The sequence below is a fragment of the Mchenga conophoros genome, linkage group LG22 (assembly GCF_057382185.1).
Source record: "Mchenga conophoros isolate Kocher_MC1m ecotype Shallow Benthic linkage group LG22, M_conophoros_male_GT1.1, whole genome shotgun sequence".
Lineage (NCBI taxonomy): Eukaryota > Metazoa > Chordata > Actinopteri > Cichliformes > Cichlidae > Mchenga > Mchenga conophoros.
Window position 1 is genome coordinate 653954 of NC_140546.1, and position 19137 is coordinate 673090.

The 19137-nt window shown below is 48.5% G+C and overlaps 3 protein-coding genes and 1 long non-coding RNA gene across 8 annotated transcripts in view; 1 reads left to right on the forward strand and 3 right to left on the reverse strand.

Moving 5' to 3' along the window:
- Window positions 1-204: 204 nt before the first annotated feature.
- LOC146548436 (acidic leucine-rich nuclear phosphoprotein 32 family member E-like) lies at window positions 205-4871 on the reverse strand. 2 transcript variants are annotated; one of them, XM_085262894.1, is made up of 7 exons: window positions 4381-4871; window positions 3105-3254; window positions 2660-2743; window positions 2420-2582; window positions 2225-2346; window positions 1649-1682; window positions 205-1564 (listed from the first exon to the last, which is right to left on the reverse strand). In XM_085262894.1, the coding sequence occupies exons 1-7, from the start codon at window positions 4600-4602 to the stop codon at window positions 1479-1481; spliced, it is 861 nt and encodes a 286-aa protein (XP_085119020.1). In that variant the 5' UTR covers window positions 4603-4871; the 3' UTR covers window positions 205-1478. The 2 variants fall into 2 exon arrangements, with proteins under 2 accessions (XP_085119020.1, XP_085119019.1); XM_085262893.1 differs by having other exon boundaries at window positions 2660-2782; window positions 4381-4865.
- A 278-nt stretch (window positions 4872-5149) lies between these two features.
- On the reverse strand, window positions 5150-15026 carry gabpb2a (GA binding protein transcription factor subunit beta 2a). Of its 4 annotated transcripts, none has more exons than XM_085262891.1 (8): window positions 14887-15026; window positions 12910-13017; window positions 12273-12440; window positions 11998-12192; window positions 8208-8361; window positions 7721-7897; window positions 7519-7637; window positions 5150-6801 (listed from the first exon to the last, which is right to left on the reverse strand). In XM_085262891.1, the coding sequence occupies exons 2-8, from the start codon at window positions 13015-13017 to the stop codon at window positions 6451-6453; spliced, it is 1272 nt and encodes a 423-aa protein (XP_085119017.1). In that variant the 5' UTR covers window positions 14887-15026; the 3' UTR covers window positions 5150-6450. The 4 variants fall into 4 exon arrangements, with proteins under 4 accessions (XP_085119017.1, XP_085119016.1, XP_085119015.1 ...); XM_085262890.1 differs by lacking the exon at window positions 14887-15026 and adding an exon at window positions 14074-14303; XM_085262889.1 differs by lacking the exon at window positions 14887-15026 and adding an exon at window positions 13571-13889.
- On the forward strand, window positions 14322-15345 carry LOC146548438 (uncharacterized). The gene is made up of 2 exons (XR_014890477.1): window positions 14322-14644; window positions 14901-15345. It is a non-coding gene; the product is annotated as an uncharacterized LOC146548438 (long non-coding RNA).
- An 827-nt stretch (window positions 15346-16172) lies between these two features.
- The window catches only part of mllt11 (MLLT11 transcription factor 7 cofactor), a 3167-nt gene continuing 202 nt past the window's right edge, over window positions 16173-19137 (reverse strand). The window contains exons 2-3 of the mRNA XM_085262895.1: window positions 18190-18362; window positions 16173-16718 (exon numbers count right to left, since the gene is read on the reverse strand). Coding sequence (XP_085119021.1) covers window positions 16632-16718; window positions 18190-18357 — 255 coding nt within the window. The 5' untranslated portion in view covers window positions 18358-18362 and the 3' untranslated portion in view covers window positions 16173-16631. The remainder of the gene's footprint in view (window positions 16719-18189; window positions 18363-19137) is intronic.

The window sequence follows — 19137 nt, forward strand, 5'->3', positions numbered from 1 at the left end:
CGCTGCGATTGGTTCTTTGTATTCTTGGAAATAAGCACCTGAGCCCAGGTTTTGCAGATACTTCCTGTTGTGATGAGGAGCGCCGGCGTGCAGGTCGGAGGGTTTCATCCTGACTTCCTGTCCTCCTGGAAAGTACTTTTACTCGGGTACTGAGCTCCGTCTCTGCTTTTTCCCCATTGTCCTGAGCACATCACCACACTCTGCTTTTACTTGTTTAAAATCTTTTATTTAAAACTCAAACACCACAAAGAGTAAAACATCTTGACCCTACAGACAGGGTGAGGGTTCAAAGGTCAGAGATGGGGTTACCTCGCTGCAGATACATCAAAATAAAAAACTTCAAAAACCCCAAACTGAGTCTATTTACAGTATTGCCTTAGAAGTGGTGAGTTCACCCTGACCTCAGCAGGTCACACACTTTGACCTGTTGAATGACAACACACCAGTTCAAAGGCAGCAGGGGGCGCTAACACAGCAACAGTAACGACCACTTCAAAGCGACTGTGGTGAGGAAAAACTAACATAAATAAATAAAGTGTATTTTTCATTTTAGATGGAAGGAGTTTAGTGTAACTTTCTTCAAGCCGTTTAGCCTCTGAAATGCATTAAAAACGATCATAAAACATCCAAATCACACAATTTCAGTTTATTTCACATCAGCTGATATTTTCGGAAGCACCGCCCCGTTTTTCCTGACTGGCTCCTGAATGTTCCAGCTTTTACTCTGATGGAGGAGCTGATATCGTGAAAACTCAAACGCTCCCCTCACGTTCTCAGCTTTATTATTAAACTAATCACTTCCTGTTTCACTGTCATGTTTCTCAGAGCTACTGGCTGTAATTGGGCGCTGAGCTGATCACATTTAGTTATAGATTCAGGGCAGAGAAAGTCAAAGGTCAAACAGTAAAACAATAAAAGGAAGGTCATGAGGAGATTTGGAGAGCGCGCCCTGCTGCTGGGAAGGTGAAAGTGCGTTTATCGGATGGCTGCAGTTCCTGCTCGCAGTAAACCACCAACGAAAACCCGAGCAGATAGCGAGGTGGGGCCGGGCTGATCAGACGAAGCGGGCTTGGACTCATTGGTCTAATTTTCATCTGTCTGTAGCTCTAACACGCTAACGCTGGAAGCTAGTGGCTTTCTGCTGTGTTGGAAGTGTAGGACAAACCATCGGGAGGTCGTTCAGTCCCCTCGGAGGAAACGCCGCCCCTGAAATAATAAAGAAAACGGCGACCAGAGGAGCTGAAACCCACTGAGGACGCGGGAAGCTCAGCAAACTAGCGAGGCGTTCAAACGCGGCTCAAAGTTCGGGGTGGGGAAAAGAGGGAAACGTGGCGTCTTCAGCAGGAAGCGTGGGGTTCGGACAAAATCTCTCAGAAATTCTCTAAAATTAAACACTTGACTCACAAACGCAAACTATCTCAGGGGACGCCGCCGCCAAGGAGAACAGGACGCCACACAGACGGCGGCCAGCTACAAGATTAGACATCATCATCATCGTCATCCTCCTCGCCTTCATCGTTCGCCTGTCTCTTCCTCTTCTGTCCCTGAACGCCCGCCGCATCATCTGCAGAAACAGAACGGACCAATCAGGGCACGCCCCGCCCACCTAGAGCCTAGATACAGCTGCAACACTGAAACACATGCTCACCATCCTCCTCCTCTTCGTCTTCCTCATCGTCATCCTGAGATGAAGCACAGAAAGAAGAGAAGCAGATTTACGTTTCTGACTGGACGCCTCTGACAGGAAGTGAACGAACACGTTATCAGAGGAAACAAATTTAACTCGTCGTCAGGTTCAGAGGACCAAAAGTTCCAAAAACAGATGTAATAGAACATAATGAAAAACAATAATGTAGGAAATAAAAACAAAATGAAATACGTCATAAAAGAAGGATAAACAAATACAAAGAAATTATTACATTACAAATGGAGAAATACAAAAGTGTCGCTTTTGGTGAAAAATGTTTGTTAATGACAAATAGTTGTTTTGGTGCTTTTAATCCTCAAAACTGTCAGTGATGGGGGGCGTGGCTGACAACAGAAGGTTTGGCTGTCGGACACACACACACACACACACCACACACACACACACACTGCGGGGAAACTCGGGGTTCAGGGTCTTGGCCAAGGACACTTTGTCATGCAGACTGGAGGACCTGGGATTGTCTGCTGACCCCAGGATCATCTGCGGCTCCACCTGCAGGATGAAGCTGGATTTGCTCACCTGGTTGGCGCGGTTCACCTGGAAACCCAGCCCCGCCTCTGCACTCTCCGAGCCGTCCTCGTCCTCGTCTTCCTCCTCATCGTACGCGCCAGTTGGCCCCGCCCCGTCCTCGCCATCCTCATCTGCAAACACGCACACGGGCATGACGAAACAGAGACGAGGAGGAGGACGGCGCTCCGTCTGAGCGGGTCTCACCTTCGTCCTCCGCCTCGGAGTCGGGTGCCTCGTTGTCCTCCTGGTCGAAGCCGTCCAGGTAGGTCACCTGGGGCAGCAGCTCAAACACGCTCTCCCGGTACTCCTCCAGAGACGTGATCTCGCAGTTAAACAGGTCAAGGCTCTGCAGGCTCTTCAGGTGTTGCTACAGGAGGAAACGACACGTTAGAACCTCAGAACGTTTCCTCTGTGAGCATGGCTGGAGCAGCGCAAGAACCTCACCAGCGCCTCCACGGTGCTCAGCTCCTTGATCTTGTTCCCACTCAGGTTCAGGTAGGTCAGGTTTGGACATTTCTCCGACAGCATCTCAAGAGAACCCGACAAATTGTTATCGCTCAGTTCCAACTGAGGGGGAGCAAAGACAAGAATGTCAGGAAAACCATCCGCCAGGAGAACCACAGTCCATGTGTGAAACAAAAAATTAGGATTTCTTCCTTTTCACTTTGTGGGTCCACTACACCTTCATTTACACATTAATTTAGCAGATTTTGATTTTGGTGGCATTGGTTCTTCATACTGCCAGTTACACCTGTCAAAGCACAAAGGCCCCCTGCTCGTTAGATCTCTCCCACCCGCAGAGGGTGCTCTCTGACCTCAAACCCAATCTCCTTCTTCCCCCTGAAAATGTTTGAATGCACCGTTGATGAGGTCAGACAGGTGAGCTCACCTTGCGTAGTTTGGGCAGCGAGGGCAGCTTGGCGAACGAGGTCAGACCAACGTTGACCATGCTGAGGAACTCGAGCTCCGTGAACTCATCGGTCAGACCGTCGACCTCGCCGTCTGCCGAGCGGCTGTTGTCCAGCACCAGCTCTGCGATCTGAGGACAGAGCAGAGCATGATGGGACATAAGCCTCTGTGTGTGTTTTATTAATCAGTTTGAACATGAAGTATTGATGAACCCTATACCTGACTGTACAGAAGACAGAACGTGATAGATGTGATATTTGTTTATTTATCAGTTTACAAGTCAAGCCCGAGTTAACACGAGGACCACAGTCGAGGTCATTCTGAGCCTGTACAAATTATTAATTATACTTACAGGTTGCCTGGCAACTCATATTGATTAAGAAGGCTGCTGTAACATGAGCCAGAGCGAGCCAGGCGTGATGGACAGGTAAACACTCACACTTATAATCAGAGTGGGCGGAGAGTGTGGAAAACCAATCAGAGCAAATAAAGGTAAACCCAGTAGAGATGGCTCAACAATGCAGCTGAACAGGTGAGTGCAGAGCAGGTAGTTATCTACATGTAAATTAGCCCTTTTGTCACGTTTGATCGTCCACACAGCCTCCGTCAGCTGGATCAATAATCTGATCGGAGATCAGGGTTAGTGACGTTGACTCTCGCTGGCTTCCTGTTTATGTAACGCGCCCGCACCCCCTCCCGGCTCCTGTAGGGAGGGGGCGGCACTCACCATCTGCTCCCCCCCCCCGAATGGCGGAGCGTGTTATTCAACTGCTGCAGCTTATATAACGCATAAGCGCGCGCACGCGGCACCATACGACGGGCGCACGGACTCCGGTACTTCGCTGTAACGGAGATTAGGACATTCCCGAGCAGTAATCCAGCCCTAATCTGCAAGGCTAAAACCGGTTACCCGGTACTCTCGTTACAGTTACGGCCCGCAGGGTCCGCCAGGAGAGAACATTTCCGCGGTTAATCCGCTTCTGTGACCCGGTACCGCCTCTGAAACGAGCTCCGTGTCGCTGTCCCGGAGGCTCCGAGGAGCGGTCTGTTCCGGGACTCACCGTCCACCCTAGGCGGGTTACCCTGCCTCCTCACGCCGGACCCGCTGGGATTAAGACTATAAACCCGCTGCTATTCGGACGGCCAGAGCTGAAGGATGCTCCGCATCCCGTCGTGACCGTCAGCTGGACGCCCGAGAGCGGGCACCCGGACCCCGGGCGCACCTGCCGGGCCACATCAAAGACCGAACGGCTCACCTCCGCCGGGTTCCGGTTCCGCAGCTCCAGGGTGATCCTCTTCTTCATGTCCATGCTGTGGCGGTGAACGGCTGACGGCGTCCCGGGGTCGGAGCGGTGCCTGCCTTCCTCTGCTGGCTGCCGTTCGCCTACTGATCCTCCATGATACGGCGAGCCCCGCCCACCAACCCACGGGGTTGGACGTGCACGCCTGAGCCACCGCTGATTGGACGGCGGGCACATCAATCAGACTTGATTAGGTCTAGTCCTACCAGATAGGTCGTTTGTCATGAAACCCAGACGGCACTGCAAAGCTTCATGGGAGTTGCAGTTTAATCGCTCAAAAGCTTCCTTTTTCTTTCATTGAATTAAAGAAAGATCAGAGTGAAATAAAGCAGTTCTAATAAAAAAAAATGAACCGCTCTATAATTATTTACAGGACAGAAGCGCTGCACTAGTTTCAAGAGTATGAATACAATTAAACTTGACTTTACAGCTGGCTCAATAAATGCATCATGGATATAAAACTTAAACATCATTGTAATCATTTTGCCATCACAGCAGCAGCTGGCCCTTGTTGCTTTGTCAGTCTCCCAGCACTCATCACCCCTGTTACCAATTAAGTTTGTGCAGAAAACACTTGAATGCAAAAATCAGAGCCTGGATGCCACGGTGTCCAGCTCAGTTCTTCATCCAGAATCAGGGACGCGTTGTTCATTCGCCTGTAAGCTACAGGACAGGAGCTAAACTAAAACAGGACATTTCCTTAAGGTCAGTAAACACCTCGCTATTAGCTTATGAAACAAGCTTTTATTGAAAGGAAGAAGCGTTTACCTGAGATCACAGGTACACAGGCAGCCGCCATCATCATCATGAAGCATTAAGGTACAGTTTACAAAAATACAAATTTATATGTACACTGAAAAAGTCAACGTCACTGAGTGTATAAAAATGGCTGAAGTTATACAGGTGATGGAGGACAGGTGTGTTCTCAGGTGGGCTTCTATAAGGGAGCAGGCTGGGCAGACATGAGCCTCGCAGAGGAGCACTCCTGCAGCCTCAGGTGTGACATCGCCTATCTCTGAAATGAAAAAGTGAGCGGTGGAGCAGTGCAGGTGAGGCACACTGTCCAGGATCAGGCAAGCTCAGCTATACTTGACACTTTTCACCTGGCAGGCCAATTAAGGTTTCCATTTCCTGTCTAGAGTATCCTGGAATGAATTAGCGTTTAGCACTTCCTGTCCTGACAGGAAGTGAAAGATTCTAACAGGAAACACATTATTCACGGTGAAGCATTTACACAGAACAGCTGTTTGCTTACGAGACAGCTGTGGCGGTGACCTTGAGGTGATGTGACCAGTCTGATGTTGGTGTAAAAATCAAAACATGTAAGTGTCACAAACCAAAGTGGGAGGAGTTAAAAGACCAAATTTAAGGACGGTTATGTAGATGAGTGAGGTGGAGGAGGGTGGAGCAGGGCAGCGTCACACTGCTGGTCATGTGACTTCAGTAGTGACATCAATAGTCACCTGACCTTAGCGTGCCCCTTTAGAAACCACCTGGAAACAACATCATAATTAATGAACAGAGTCCATGATGGAGCTGGTTCAGCTCAGGTCAAAGGTCACAGGAAGACAGAGTAACGCTTCCTGCAGCTCATGAACACAAGGTCACATCGGAAGAACACAGCAGAGTCCGAGCATTCCTGGAAAACCGGCTCCTTTCACAGCACCCTCCGCTGGATGGTGAAGGGGGTAAAGCGGGTGTGAGTGGCAGGAATCAGTCCATAGAAGGAACATTTGAAGAAGCTTCCTCTCCGCCAGCGCCGGGCAGAGGAAACACGTTAAAGCGGCATTCGGGGAACAAATGGCTGAGGGTAAACAAGGTCCCTCTTCCTCCTTGGGTCATCAATGTCCTCTACGCGGCAGCCATTTTGGACCCTGCTGAAAAAAAGAAGTGAAAGGTTTCTAAACCGGGGAGTCTGGATGGCGCTGAGCCGAACTCCGCCCCCTGTTGAAGCATGTGTCACGCCAGGATCAGGTCTTTTTGTGGGCATGAGTACATCGTGCAAATCCCGCCTGCTGCGCTCCGTTAGGAGCTCACCTCCGTCGCCTCTCCCCCCGCCTCCACCAGCGTCACTTGACCCTCCTCTCCCTCCATGATGATGCCCCCCTCCTGCAGCACCACCATCTCGCCCTCCTCCTCCACCACGCCGCCAGATCCCTCCTCCTCATCCTCCTCTCCTCCCACCACCTCCTCGGGGCTGGCAGCAGCGTTGGTGGCGCCAGCCGCCGTGTTTGCGGTGGCGGTGCCAGCCTGACTCTGGGCCATGGCCTCCAGCTTGATGCGGTACTCCTCCGCCTCCTGCTCCTTCCTCAGCAGCTGCTGTCGGTACTCCTGCGCCTTCCTGTTGGCCTCCTGCAGCTGCCTCTGCAACAGCTCCTGCAGGAAAACAAATAATCCTCATCGATCAGCACAAAACCATACAGACCAGCGCACCCCACCCAAACCACGGAGAGAAACCCATGTGGTGTGACGTGTGCACACGTATTGAATGCTGGTGTGGTTTCAGACATTTGTAGCACTGAGGGGATTTCGAAAGAGGAAATTGTCAGATTCATGAAACTGGACTTCAGGTTTGGACATCACACTCGAGGATCACGCCGTACGCATTTGCAACTCTTTTGGGGAAATTTCGCTCCAAACTAACCCACACTGTGAACCCACCCACAGCACCGGCTCACAAATGATCCCCGATTCAAATCCAATTCAATTACAGCGGGGCAACGACAACGGTCTAACTTCCTGTTGGGTTTGTGGCGTGGTTCCAAGAGGCACGGCCATGTTAACGGCGCTACAGAGCCATATTCAAAATAAAAGCATTGGATGAAATCAACTTTAGATCCACACACAGTGGAGCTGGCACACATCATTCAGGCGAACACAGCTCTGCAGGTTTATACAAATCTGACACACACACACACACACACACGCTTCTTTATGGTCCCTCAAGACTACAGTGGGTCATTGGCAGGGTGACATCTTGTTAGGCCTGGGGTCAGTGTTGTTTTCTATACACTGTAAAACGCAGCTCGCTGAAACTGTGAGCGGCGTTCAGAGGTCAGAGGTCACTGATCACAGTGTGGAGGCGGCGCTCACCGTCTCTCCCGTGTTGTTGTGGTTGTTGGTCACCTCCAGCTTCCTCTTCCTGGAGGGCGGAGGCTGCGGCTCCTCCGTCACCACCTCCTCTGTCACGGTGTTGGCAGGCACGGCAAGCACTGGATAAGATAAAAAAAAAATCAGGATGTAAATGGCCTCAGGACTTCCCGCCACTTCCTGTTCAAAGGCATCAGCATCATACTCTGCTGTCCATGCTGCATGGTGACGAAGAACGGCTGTGCCATCCCTCCTGTTGTCTGCAGGTTTCCGTGCTGGTCGGTTACTATGGTGATGACCCTCTGACCACCTTCGTTTACGACGGTGGCGTGCTGGATGTTGGAGTCAAGAGCGCTGGCAGCCATCGCTTCCTCAGAGTCTCCTGAAAAACAAAAGGGGGTCGTTACAGCGATGCGGTCTGCGGCTTCTCATCGGTGTCGGGGACCGCGGTACTGTTTGTGCAGCATTTCAAAAATGGCGTGAAGGAGGCGCTCTCGTGACTCACAGAGTATTTCCACTGACCAGCCATTCGGTGGCAAGAAATCTGCTGAGGTTGCATTTTTGGATCGCTTGGAAACCCCGGTGTAGTAAGTACTGAAAAATGACCAGCTGCTACCACCGTGTCAAGCTGTGACGTGCCGACCAAAGAGGTAGAGATGGAAAAGGGCTCTGTGTGTGTGCACACATCTCACCTGCATTGGCCTTGTTGAGCAGCTCGGCCAGGTTGACCACGCCCCCCTGAATGGCAGGTATGCCCTGGATGATGAACTGTGGTTGGTTGGTGGTGCTGCTCGTCTCCACATTCATGCTCACCTGGTTCATATTCACCTGATTCTGCATGCCCTCCTACACACACACACACACACACACACACACACACACACACACACACACAGTGAAGCATTCATTAATTTAAAGGTGCCTTTTTCTGCATTTCTACCTCCGCAGAATCAACCAATCAGGAGGCTTCTGTTAGTAGCATTTATCCTCACTCTGGCGCCATCAGGTGTGCGCAGGTGCTTTGTACTGAAAGGCAAAGACCCTACAATCATACAAAGTAACCCCACCCACTTCCTGTAAACACTGTACAAAGACACAGGAGAGACTTTTGGAACGCCCCCCATGTCCTTTTCTTCTGCCGGCTGTGGGTGTAAAGGGGTTGGGATAGGTTAGGATCCAGGCTGCTATGATTCCTGTTTCCTGTTATGAGGGGAGATGTTATCAGAACGTGTGATTGCATGATCACCTTGGTCACCTATAGCATGTCAGAGTTTCTGGCTTCGATCCTAAGCCCGTTGGTCGGCAGCTCTGAACATCCAGACATGTTGAGTCATTATGGAGGCAGATGAAACCATGGTCTCATTCCATGTTACACCTCTCTTCACTTGCATCCCAGTCACTGAAGTGTTGGAGGTAGTTCGTAATAGAGCAGGGCGATATGGCCAAAAATATTTATCACGATATATATATTTGAAAATTTGCGATAACAATATAACTGACAAATTGAAAATAAAACAAAAAACCCATCCATTTGTTTTCACTTAAAAAAGCAGCTGTTTTTTTGTGCATTAAAGCTATAAAAACATTTAACAGTGCAAATGTAATGTAATAACATAATGTAATAAATTCTGTTTTCATGGATGCCTGGATGTTAAACTTCATAGTTACACCTGGTAAAACAGCTACGCTGATCATTTTATTAAGGATGAAAGAATTTAGACAGTTATCAACCACTTCAGCCCCATGCCCCTGGTACCGGGGGCAAAAAGGAGGAGATCACGTTTAATTGGTTATAACACGGGGTGAGAAATATAAGTCCAGACATGTGGTGTCCACAGAAACCTCTGAATCTCAGCTAAAATGTCATATAAACCATTTCTACAACCACCAAATACATTGAAAACAAGCCATGATTAAACGAGCAGTTATGTAAATGCGCAGAAGACTGCTAAACAAACAAAACCGAACCGGAAATTCTCCAGACTTCATGTAACCGGCTAAAGATAGACTGGTTAGCTTCCAGGGCTATCACTGACTCCACACACCAAGCTTCACCACGATCAGACCAAAATTCACTGAATGAACCGCAAAAGAAAACCACAAAAACACACAGCGGCGCAAATACGCTAAGACAGAGATTGGCTTACCCAGGGCTGTAATTTTTCACTGTTTCACTTTAGAAACATAAATCTTTGCACAGATGATGTTTATATTATGTTGCTTATTATATTATGTTGGTTACTGAAATTCTGGAACCAAATGTGATCTGAGGCATATTTTTAAAAGGGTTATATGCTAAAAATTTTAAAAAGAATTACGCAAGGATAAAATCTACTTACTTTTTCTGTGTTCCAGTCTCAGTAACTTTGACACAGTAATATCTGCTTCAATAGTTACACCTCTGATGAAATCTCACAAGTGTTAGCTTTATTTTGATACCAAGACTGTAAGCACAGAGTTTGTAATTGCAGAGAAATAACCAATTAAATTTGGGCATTGCATTTTCGAGCATGAAGCTCAGAAACCCCCTTCAGGCTTAAGAGGTTAACTCTCAGTGATGGTGCAGTGTTCGTTTGACTTTGGGACCTGAAGCTGACGGAGGTTTGGACCCAGATTACTCCCTGATTTAAGAGCACCTCCGTCCGACAAATATGGCAATAACGACGCCCGCTTGCATGTTCTACAAAAAAAAAAAAAAAGTGCTTTGTTGTGTATCTGGCAGACAACACCAAACCAGTTCCACATCACTGAAGTTGCAGCATTTTTACAAACCAATTCTGGTTCATCCGTTTCACTCAACGAGCCGCTTTCCCCCCTTCTCATTCTCTGTTGCTGCCATGCTTTTTCCACCATGTGCGTATTATAAACAAAGGCACTGCGCGTGCATGTTTTACCCGTATTCTATCACAATATTTTATTTTGTTATCATTGCCTAACATTGTACCGGTATTACCGTGAACGGTATAATATGGCCCAGCCCTAGTTCGTAAGAGATTACAGGATAACCCCAACCTCAGCAACAGGACCACTCTCAGCATCGACTACATGTGTTTGAACTGTGTCTTCATTTCATCCGTTTCAGAAGTGGAGAAGAGGGCTTTGCTATCCTACCCTGGAACATCACCAAGCCATTGGTTCAGGTATGTGGATGACACCTGGGTGAAAATCAAATCTCAGGACGTTCCACAATTCACGGATCACATTAACTCGGTGGACCGACACATCAAATTCACCAGGGAGGATATGAAAAGTGGCAGCTTAGCCTTCTTAGACTGTGAGATTTCCATCAGTAATGGGGGACATCTAAAAGCTGACGCACAACTGCCGCCCAAGCGAAAACCTGTAGTGATCCCGTACATGTCAGGCGTATCGGAGCAGCTGAGACACATTTTTTCTAAACACCGCGTCTCTGTGGCTTTTAAACCCCAAAAATTGGCCCACCCCAAGGATCTGACAGCCCATTGTTCCTTCAGTGGGGCTAGTTTTAGTCATTGTGCAAATGTCCCGTTTATAAGGTTGGAAACCTGAAGTCAGCTGAGACTGAAGAAGTCACCTGGATGATGACGAAGGGTCCAGATGAATAGAATCAACCTTTTGAGAAGTGCATGTGTGGCGCGGCTGTGGGGGACGCGGACACACCCGAGCAGCAACCGCGCCTCAACAGCTTCAAAGCAGAGTGCACTGGGTCCCGTTGTTGTCGTTGGTGTGTGTTAGACAGCAACTGAAAAGCTGCAGCCGTGTGTGAGGTACGACAACCAGAAATAAAAGTGCTGAAAATGTGGTCGTCTCTGCCACGCGTCTGTCACGGTACAATTAGCTCAGACCTCTGTGTGTTTACAGCAAAGCTTGTCATTAAAGCAGGATTTCACAGCAGCAACAAACTGAACTCAGCTTATTTTTCACAGCAGTGTGCACACACAGCGCCTCTCTGCAGTAAACAACAAGTGAAACAAAGACAAGTGTGTTAGTCTGTCGGATTATTGACTGAGTGTTTGTGCTACTGAAGCACAGTAACACAAGTGCTGTCATCACTCGAGCTGCTCTCAGCTGACTGACGGTGTCACGGACGTGAAACGGCTGTAAATAAATTCTATCAGTGACTGCAGCACAGAAACTCTCAGCAGCTCACTGCACCAGACAGAAAATGTTGTTATAATGAACATTGATCCATTGTTCCAGTCTGCTGCTATGAATTATGGGATAGCGTTTTCTGCTCCCCTTTCATAAAGAACACTCCAGTGTCTCCTCTGCTAAAGGAGGCAATAAAGGAAGCATTAAAGATCCTTTCCTCAGACAGCTCTGATTACGGCCTCCCGGCAACAAACATTCCTACACAAAACAACTCGGGCGAAATGTCTGCCTCACCTGATCTCCGGGCAGCCTGAAAGTCTCTGTTATCGACCTCGCTGCAGAGTGCGAGCACACCTGTAACCTTTCTGTCACACTGAAACCTCAATGTTCTGCTTCTGCTTGTCGACTCACCTGCAGCAGCAGCATCAGCTCCGTGTTCTGGATGTCCATGGCGATGTCGAATGGCGTCTTGTCGAATTTGCTGAGCGCGTGTACGTCAGCGCCGTGCTTGATGAGCGTTTCAGCCACGCTGTGGTGCCCATGCTGTGCTGCCCAGTGCAGCGCCGTCATCTTCAGCATGTCTTTGGCGTTGATGTCAGCGCCGTTCTAAAAGGGAGGTCCACATATGTCAAAGATCACAGCGCTTAGAGCACACAGAGCCTTCCAATGAAGACAAGCCGTCTTACCCGGACCAGCAGCTCCACGATGACCGTGTGTCCCTCGGCGGCAGCCATATGCAGCGGGGTGCGGTCCACTTTGGTGCGGGCGTCTCTGCTGACACCGGCCCTCAGCAGGACGTCGGCAGTGGAGTAATGGCCGTGCTGAGCGGCCAGGTGGAGCGGGGACGTCCCAAGCTGAAGGTGAGTGAGAAGGAGCCAGAACAGGTGAGCTCAGGTGCAGCTTTCTATCTCAGAGTCTCAGAAACAACTCTTTTTCAAGGTTCAAGTCCCACCCTTCATCCACTCACTTCCGCGTATCCTGTTCAGGGGCGCTGGAGCCTATCCCAGCTGTCTTAGGGTGAGAGGCGGGGTACACCCTGGACAGGTTGCCATTCTGTTGCAGGGCTAACACATAGACACAGGCAACCACTCACATTCACACCTAACTTTAACCTAACCCGCTAACAAGTCTTTGGACTGTGGGAGGACGCCGGAGTACCCGGAGAGAACCCACGCAAACTCGACACAGAAAGACCCCGGCCTGATGGTGGAACTGAACTCTTGCTGTGAGGCAACAGTGCTAACCACTGTGCCGCCTGCTGACGTTCCCATCCCATTATTAGTGCTATTTAAAAAAAAAAAAAAGCATGCAGCAGAGTCTCACCCAGTCAGTGGTGAACGGCGCCCCGTTGGCCATCAAATTTCGAACTTCGTCATCCTGACCTTTCCGGGCTGCCTCTAGCAGCCGCTTCCCCAAATCGACCAGCGACATCTGCAGAAAGGGATCGATACAGCTGATCAATTCTCCCAATCAGTAACTTCAGGCATCCTCAAACAGCCAATGAAAGCTGCAGTGTCCATCCTTTATTTGCAGGGTGTTGTTTATGACCAACAAAAACCTTTAATTCAACATTTCTTAAAAACACTGTTTAACTTCTCTCAGCCTGTCTGATTAAACAACTCCTTCAAACGTACCAGCTCGCTTATCTGAAGCTAACAGTTAGGTGTCTATTATCGGACACACATGGTTCATCTGCGCCTGCTCCGTCGGTAAGGCTCAAGTTGAAGTTGCCCGCTTATGTTTTAAGAGCAGAAATGTAAAGTGTGTTTGCTAACATCTACTCATGTGCAGTGGGTTAGCTCCTCTTTAAAAGACACAAAGAACAAAAACCTGTGTGTGTCGGATAACGGGTCCGTAGCTGAGGGTTTAGCACGGCAGGGCTACAGAAACCTGCTAAAGTGCACCAGGGGGCTGACTGAACCCCCCCAGGCCCGCTGTGAGCGGGTTGTGGAGGCTCACACCCGACCGAATGCTTTTATTTTACCAGAACGTGCCCCAGGCCGTGTCCGATAATGGAAATCGGGTAGTCACACCGCTCTCGTGATTGCGAAACAGCAGAGAAGGACGAGATTCTTCTCCGCGGCCGAGGAGCCATTTTAGGCGCCTCGACGGGCAGAAAAATTCCGCCATGAGCTGCGTCGCCCCGCGCAGCCTGTCCGTGCTCTTCTTCGCCACCCGCACCGCCGCCACGGTCACAACAACACCGACAGGAAACCGTTTGATATTAAGTTGTTGGTTTTCCGGGGGAAGTCACACAGAAATTTCCTATTTTACACGCGGAGAAAAAACTACTTCCACATCCGGTTAGTCGGTGTTGTCGGAGCGCGCGCAGTCATACCGCTCACCGGAGCCTCGTGCGGAAAGGTTGACTCTGGCGCGCGCGCAATTCCACCTTCGTGCGGAGGACGCGAGCCGGAGCACGCGGGCGGCTGTGGTCCCGCGGCGGGCGGCTGTGGTCCCGCGGCGGCCGACGAAGGGAGTACTTACCGGCTCCAGGTTTGTGGGGCCGCGCTACTCCTCGCTGCTAACCTTAGCGGCTCGATGCTAGCCGCCCCACCGTGGGCGTCTGCGGGAGCTTGTGCTTGTTTTGTGATCCGTGCTACGGAAGAATGGGTGCAGTCAGGCGTACACTTCAAGACTAGAACCGCACCAGAACATGAATGCCGAACACTAAGAGAGCTTGGCCCGTCCGACTCTAGCGAGTCTGTTTACGGAGAAAAGTTAGCGAGACGCGGCCGGATGATAAGGGTGTAACCTTCAAAATAAGAGCCTTTACAGCCGTCCAGTGATTTAAATGTTTTTGTAAAACTGTAAACCGTCATCATCGCACTCCTGTCAGCGTTAGGACTATTAACAGGGATTGTTCAGATTAATGCCATTTAGTATTTGTGAATCAAATATGTTTCCTGAAAATTCTGAGTAAAGATCTTAAAGTGCATTTCAATCATTTGGTAGCCCTCAATAACAACATTCAGCCAACAGGCTTTGGAAGTGAAGAAAACCAGACATTATTGTCATGAAGATATCTGCCTATAGTCCGTTTTTGACGAAAATGCAGGTAAAATTCATATTACAACTAATGTAAATTTATAGTATTTTCCCCTCGGCTAATTAATAGCAAATAAACCAATAAACTACTGATTAACGGTAAAAGTGTACCTGAAATCCACAGTTGGACCGTACACTATTTTATGTTGAAAGTCTTCAAAGGAAGTGTGGTCCTCTGTAAAGCTTATAGCTATGTTAGCCGTTAGCCTGCGCGCATGTAAGCTGGAACAAGTTAAAATAAAGCTGCTTTACCTTCTTATCTCAAGGTTCTCGCGATCGTACGCCTCCTGGCGTGGATGGGACCCGGAAAGGTGCGCTTATCTGCTCAGAAAACCTTCACAAACAGGTATTTTTTTAAAAAAAAAATGTTTAATGTGCTACAAAGATGGCGGCCCCGCGACACCGGAGGTGGAAGCCGGAGAGTGTTAACCTGCCAGGGGGCGGGCTCTGTGCCGGCGGAGGCGAAGAGATCTGAGGTCAGTTTGAAGAACAGAGTGTGCATCACAGGGCTGTGATGCAGTGACCGAGGCTGACCACAGATCAGCCAACAGGAGAGGCTGATTCCCGCCTGCGCAGCAAAGAAGAGTACGACATGTTGGGAGTAGTAGAAGAAGAGTCGTGCGTTTTGTTTTCTGGAATTTCACATTTAAATATGTATAAATTAAGTTCTTAAATTATTCATAAATCTCCAATAAAAAAAGAAAAGTGATAGTCTGTTCGACGTGTTTCGATTATTTAAAGGGATAATGGGTTTTTGTGAGCTGTCACGTTGGACAGGACAGATGTGTGCGTTTTCTCTGAGATGATCTATGACCCCAGGTGATCATAGAAGAAGAAAATTATCTTGATGCATGATTAACCTGAGAGGAATCAGACCAATAAGACCTGATGTTTGGAGACGTGATTGGTCAAATAAATGCGTGTCAGCCGGGTTTTGATCTGAAAGAGCTTAAACCTCCACTTTCGATGTTCAGGTGTGAAACATAAGAAAGTACTTCTAATCAGGTAACAGCACAGACCTGCTGATGGCTCAGGTGCGTGGGCAGCTCTGCTAAATCCTGCAGCAGAGATCACAGAGAAGCACACCTGGGTTTCCTGTCAGTTGCACCTGTAGCGCCTATGGACCAATCAAACGCTGTTTAACAGGTGCAGGGAGGTTTGAAGCTCTGAGGCACATGATAGAAATCAAGTTTCTTCTTCTGTGATGTTCGACTCCGTTAACCATAATCCACCACCAGGCGCCGGGCACAAGAAGAAAGAGGTTCTGTTCAGAGGATCATTTTTCAGGAGCTGCTGATCAAATGTATTGATTATCCGACTCATTCTGTAATCATCAGCAGGTGATGAGGTAATCACTCGGGTATGTGCTGTGAACATTACTCAGTGATGTCACAGAGGTGTTTCTGACCCTGAAGCTGAACACGAATTTATTCATCGTGTATGACGAGGTTTACTCCATAGTCACTGTAATTCACATACATGGCCAGTTAATGATCGTGTGACTTTATTAGTTACTTTTACTGTAATAAAAGCCAAACTTACGAGTAACTGTGGACTTTTTTTATTGTTGTTGGCAGGAGTGCGAGGTTTGATTACAGCTACACAAATAAATAAATAAATAATAAACAGGGCAGACTGTGAGGTTAACCTGAACAGCTGTAACAAAAGAAAAGAGGCACAGATGAAACAGAACAATGTGATCTTCACAGGCGTCTGTTCAAAAACCAGAAAATTAAAAAGCCTTGTCACACCAGTCACATCATCTCCTTCAGTTCTGCAGGTGAACCTCACCTGAGAGGGTGACGCAGTTCTTCAAACATCAGCTGCTCCATCACAAGTCAAATTTATTTTACCAAACGATAATCAAAGGGTTCAAAGAGCACCACACTTCCTGTTCCACCCAGGAAGAAAACTGGAAGTGTGGTGCACCTAACGTGCTGTCCTGCAGACCCTGCATCTTTGCTTCAGTGTGGTCTGAGGTCAGAGGTTAGCTGGCTTCACAGCAGCAGGTCAGCAAGCAGGGCGTCCACAGCGGCAATCGGAGCTCTCCAGTAATTAAAGGAGGAGAACTCTGACAGCTCCCTCTGCAGGAGACACAGGGAATGACACATTTCAATTAACAACAGGTCTCTGTACAGCGCAGCCCAAGGGCAAAATCCAAGAGGGGAGTAAACTCTACATGCAGAAAGGCTAACTTACATCTATGTTAGATCCTGAGAGCAGGGCTCAATAGTGTAACTTCATGTGTGAAGTTTTAAAAACAGCGCCCCCTCCAGTCAGTACGGAGCCTGCCATTAACTAGTGACAGGATCGATACCTCAGAGCAGGGGTGGCCAACTCCAGGCCTCGAGAGCCGGCATCCTGCAGGTTTTAGACCTCACCCTGGGTCAACACACCTGAATCAAATGATTAGTTCATTACCAGGCCTCTGGAGAACTTCGAGACATGCTGAGGAGGTCATTTAGCCATTTGAATCAGTTGTGTTGGATCAAGGACACATCTAAAACCTAAAGGACACCGGCTCTCGAGGCCTGGAGTTGACCACCCGTGCCTCAGAGGAAAATAAGGACAGTGAAGCTAAACATCAGTGTGAGGGAATCACTGTAGTGCTGCAGCAGTCAGTTCATGTTAAACCAGGATCTACTGTCACTTTACTGTCTGTGTCTACAGCAGGAAATGGCTGTTGGGCTAAAATCCAGCTGTTAGCTGTGATGTTGGGATTTGTGGAGGAGAGCCTGAGTCACGTGGAGTCAGAAACTCTGCAATCAGAGCTATTTTATGCAATAAAATAAATAAAATAATCTGTTTTTACCCAAACACTCTTTATCCAAAGAGTTTACGACATACATAACTACATCACACCACTTTCGTACCATCAGCACGTCTGCAGGGAAAACAGCTTCCTCGTGTCATCTGACTGACTGCATTACTTCATATTAGCAGTGAGGAAAAGTGAAGCCCCCGTGTAAGTGAAGGACGTGGAGATTTCTTTCCTGTGGACATGATGTCAGGTTTCCACTCTGCTTTTGTCTGTGGTGTGACACGCGTGCAGTAACCGTGATGTTGGAAACTGTGGCTGTGTGGGGCAAAGAGAGAACAATTTATTGTTGGCTCGGCCGGGAGAGGAAAGTCTGGAGTGTGGACTTGAGCTTGTCGGTCTGGTGAACCCAGAGTCACCTGATATGTGTAGTGTCTCATGTCCTCTGGAAACAGCCAATGGAAGCACTCACAGCACCACCCACAGGAACTGTACACTAAATCTACATGCAGGTGCAGATAAAGCAGCTGGAGCTGGAGCTGAAGCTGGAGCGTCTCCATTAGAAGCAATATTTCCTTTGTTTGTGTTCGCACTTTCTCAGCAGGAGTGTGTTCACCTGCTGTGAGGTAAATACACCTGGAACTGATCACATGATCAGGCCTGCAGTACTTTGAAAACTGCTGTCAGAGATTTGAGTGTTGTATCACAGATTTTTCCCAAATAATGATTTGGGAAATATCGGCTCGTCGGACACTGCTCAGTGGGACATTTTCATGTGTCACCTGTTTTAGCCTCACCTCTTCATCACAGCTCCACAGCTCCAGCGTCTTCTTCTCCCTTCCCTTCCCGCTGTTGGCCGCCTCACAGTCTATCAAACCCAGGTCCTCCAGCTCAGATAGGTCGAGAGCCGGGATTGGCTGCCTCCAGAAAAGGAAGGAGTCATACTGGCTGCTCGATTTCTCCATCACGTCTGAGACAAAACACACAAAATCACTGATCTCAGAGCAGATTTTCACCCTTGATATCATTTAAACATCGATTAAACCAGGAGGTCAAACCCGTGACCCTACAGAGTCCAGCCTCCACAGATGGTGCATCCAATAATCCCCCCCCCCTTCCACCCCACGAGTGGGGGAGGATATTTATGTGGTCAGCTGAGGTTCTAAAACAGGAAGTGGAACATCTGATCTAAGCAACCCAAAATAATCCTCCATGTTATTCCTGCTCTTTTTATTCCTGGGCCTTAGTCATAGACCTGGTCTTGGTCCTTGTAATGGACTTGGTCCTGGTCCTGGTCCCGATAACCGGGTAACCCACAGCCAGCGATGAGATGAATCACCAATAACGTAATAACTTATTGATTACTGGAGCGGCCGCTGTTTGAGGCGTTGGCCGGTGCGCAGGCGCAGAACAGAGCGACAGATGTCCCTTAAATCTAAAGACTAGGAATAAAAACTAAAATTAAATGGTAAATGGTAAATGGCCTGTATTTATATAGCGCTTTACTAGTCCCTAAGGACCCCAAAGCGCTTTACATATCCAGTCATCCACCCATTCACACACACATTCACACACTGGTGATGGCAGCTACATTGTAGCCACAGCCACCCTGGGGCGCACTGACAGAGGCGAACATTGATTAAAACATTGATTTAATTTAATAATCGAAGATTTAAACACGTGTAATCTTCACGCTGCCGTTTTTACACTAGCTGACGTCATTTTACCATCAGCTCCATCTTTCT

Excerpts from the sequence above, each read along its gene's own strand:
- LOC146548436 (XM_085262893.1), bottom strand. The coding sequence starts at position 4,602 with ATGTGCCCGCCGTCCAATCAGCGGTGGCTCAGGCGTGCACGTCCAACC. Across the intron at positions 3,255-4,380 it reads GGAACCGGAACCCGGCGGAG|ATCGCAGAGCTGGTGCTGGA; the intron begins GTGAGCCGTTCG and ends CTCTGTCCTCAG. Across the intron at positions 2,783-3,104 it reads CGCTGCCCAAACTACGCAAG|TTGGAACTGAGCGATAACAA; the intron begins GTGAGCTCACCT and ends GCTCCCCCTCAG.
- gabpb2a (XM_085262889.1), bottom strand. The coding sequence starts at position 13,681 with ATGGCTCCTCGGCCGCGGAGAAGAATCTCGTCCTTCTCTGCTGTTTCG. Across the intron at positions 13,018-13,570 it reads ACGGCCTGGGGCACGTTCTG|ATGTCGCTGGTCGATTTGGG; the intron begins GTAAAATAAAAG and ends CCCTTTCTGCAG. Across the intron at positions 12,193-12,272 it reads TCGTGGAGCTGCTGGTCCGG|AACGGCGCTGACATCAACGC; the intron begins GTAAGACGGCTT and ends CCTCCCTTTTAG.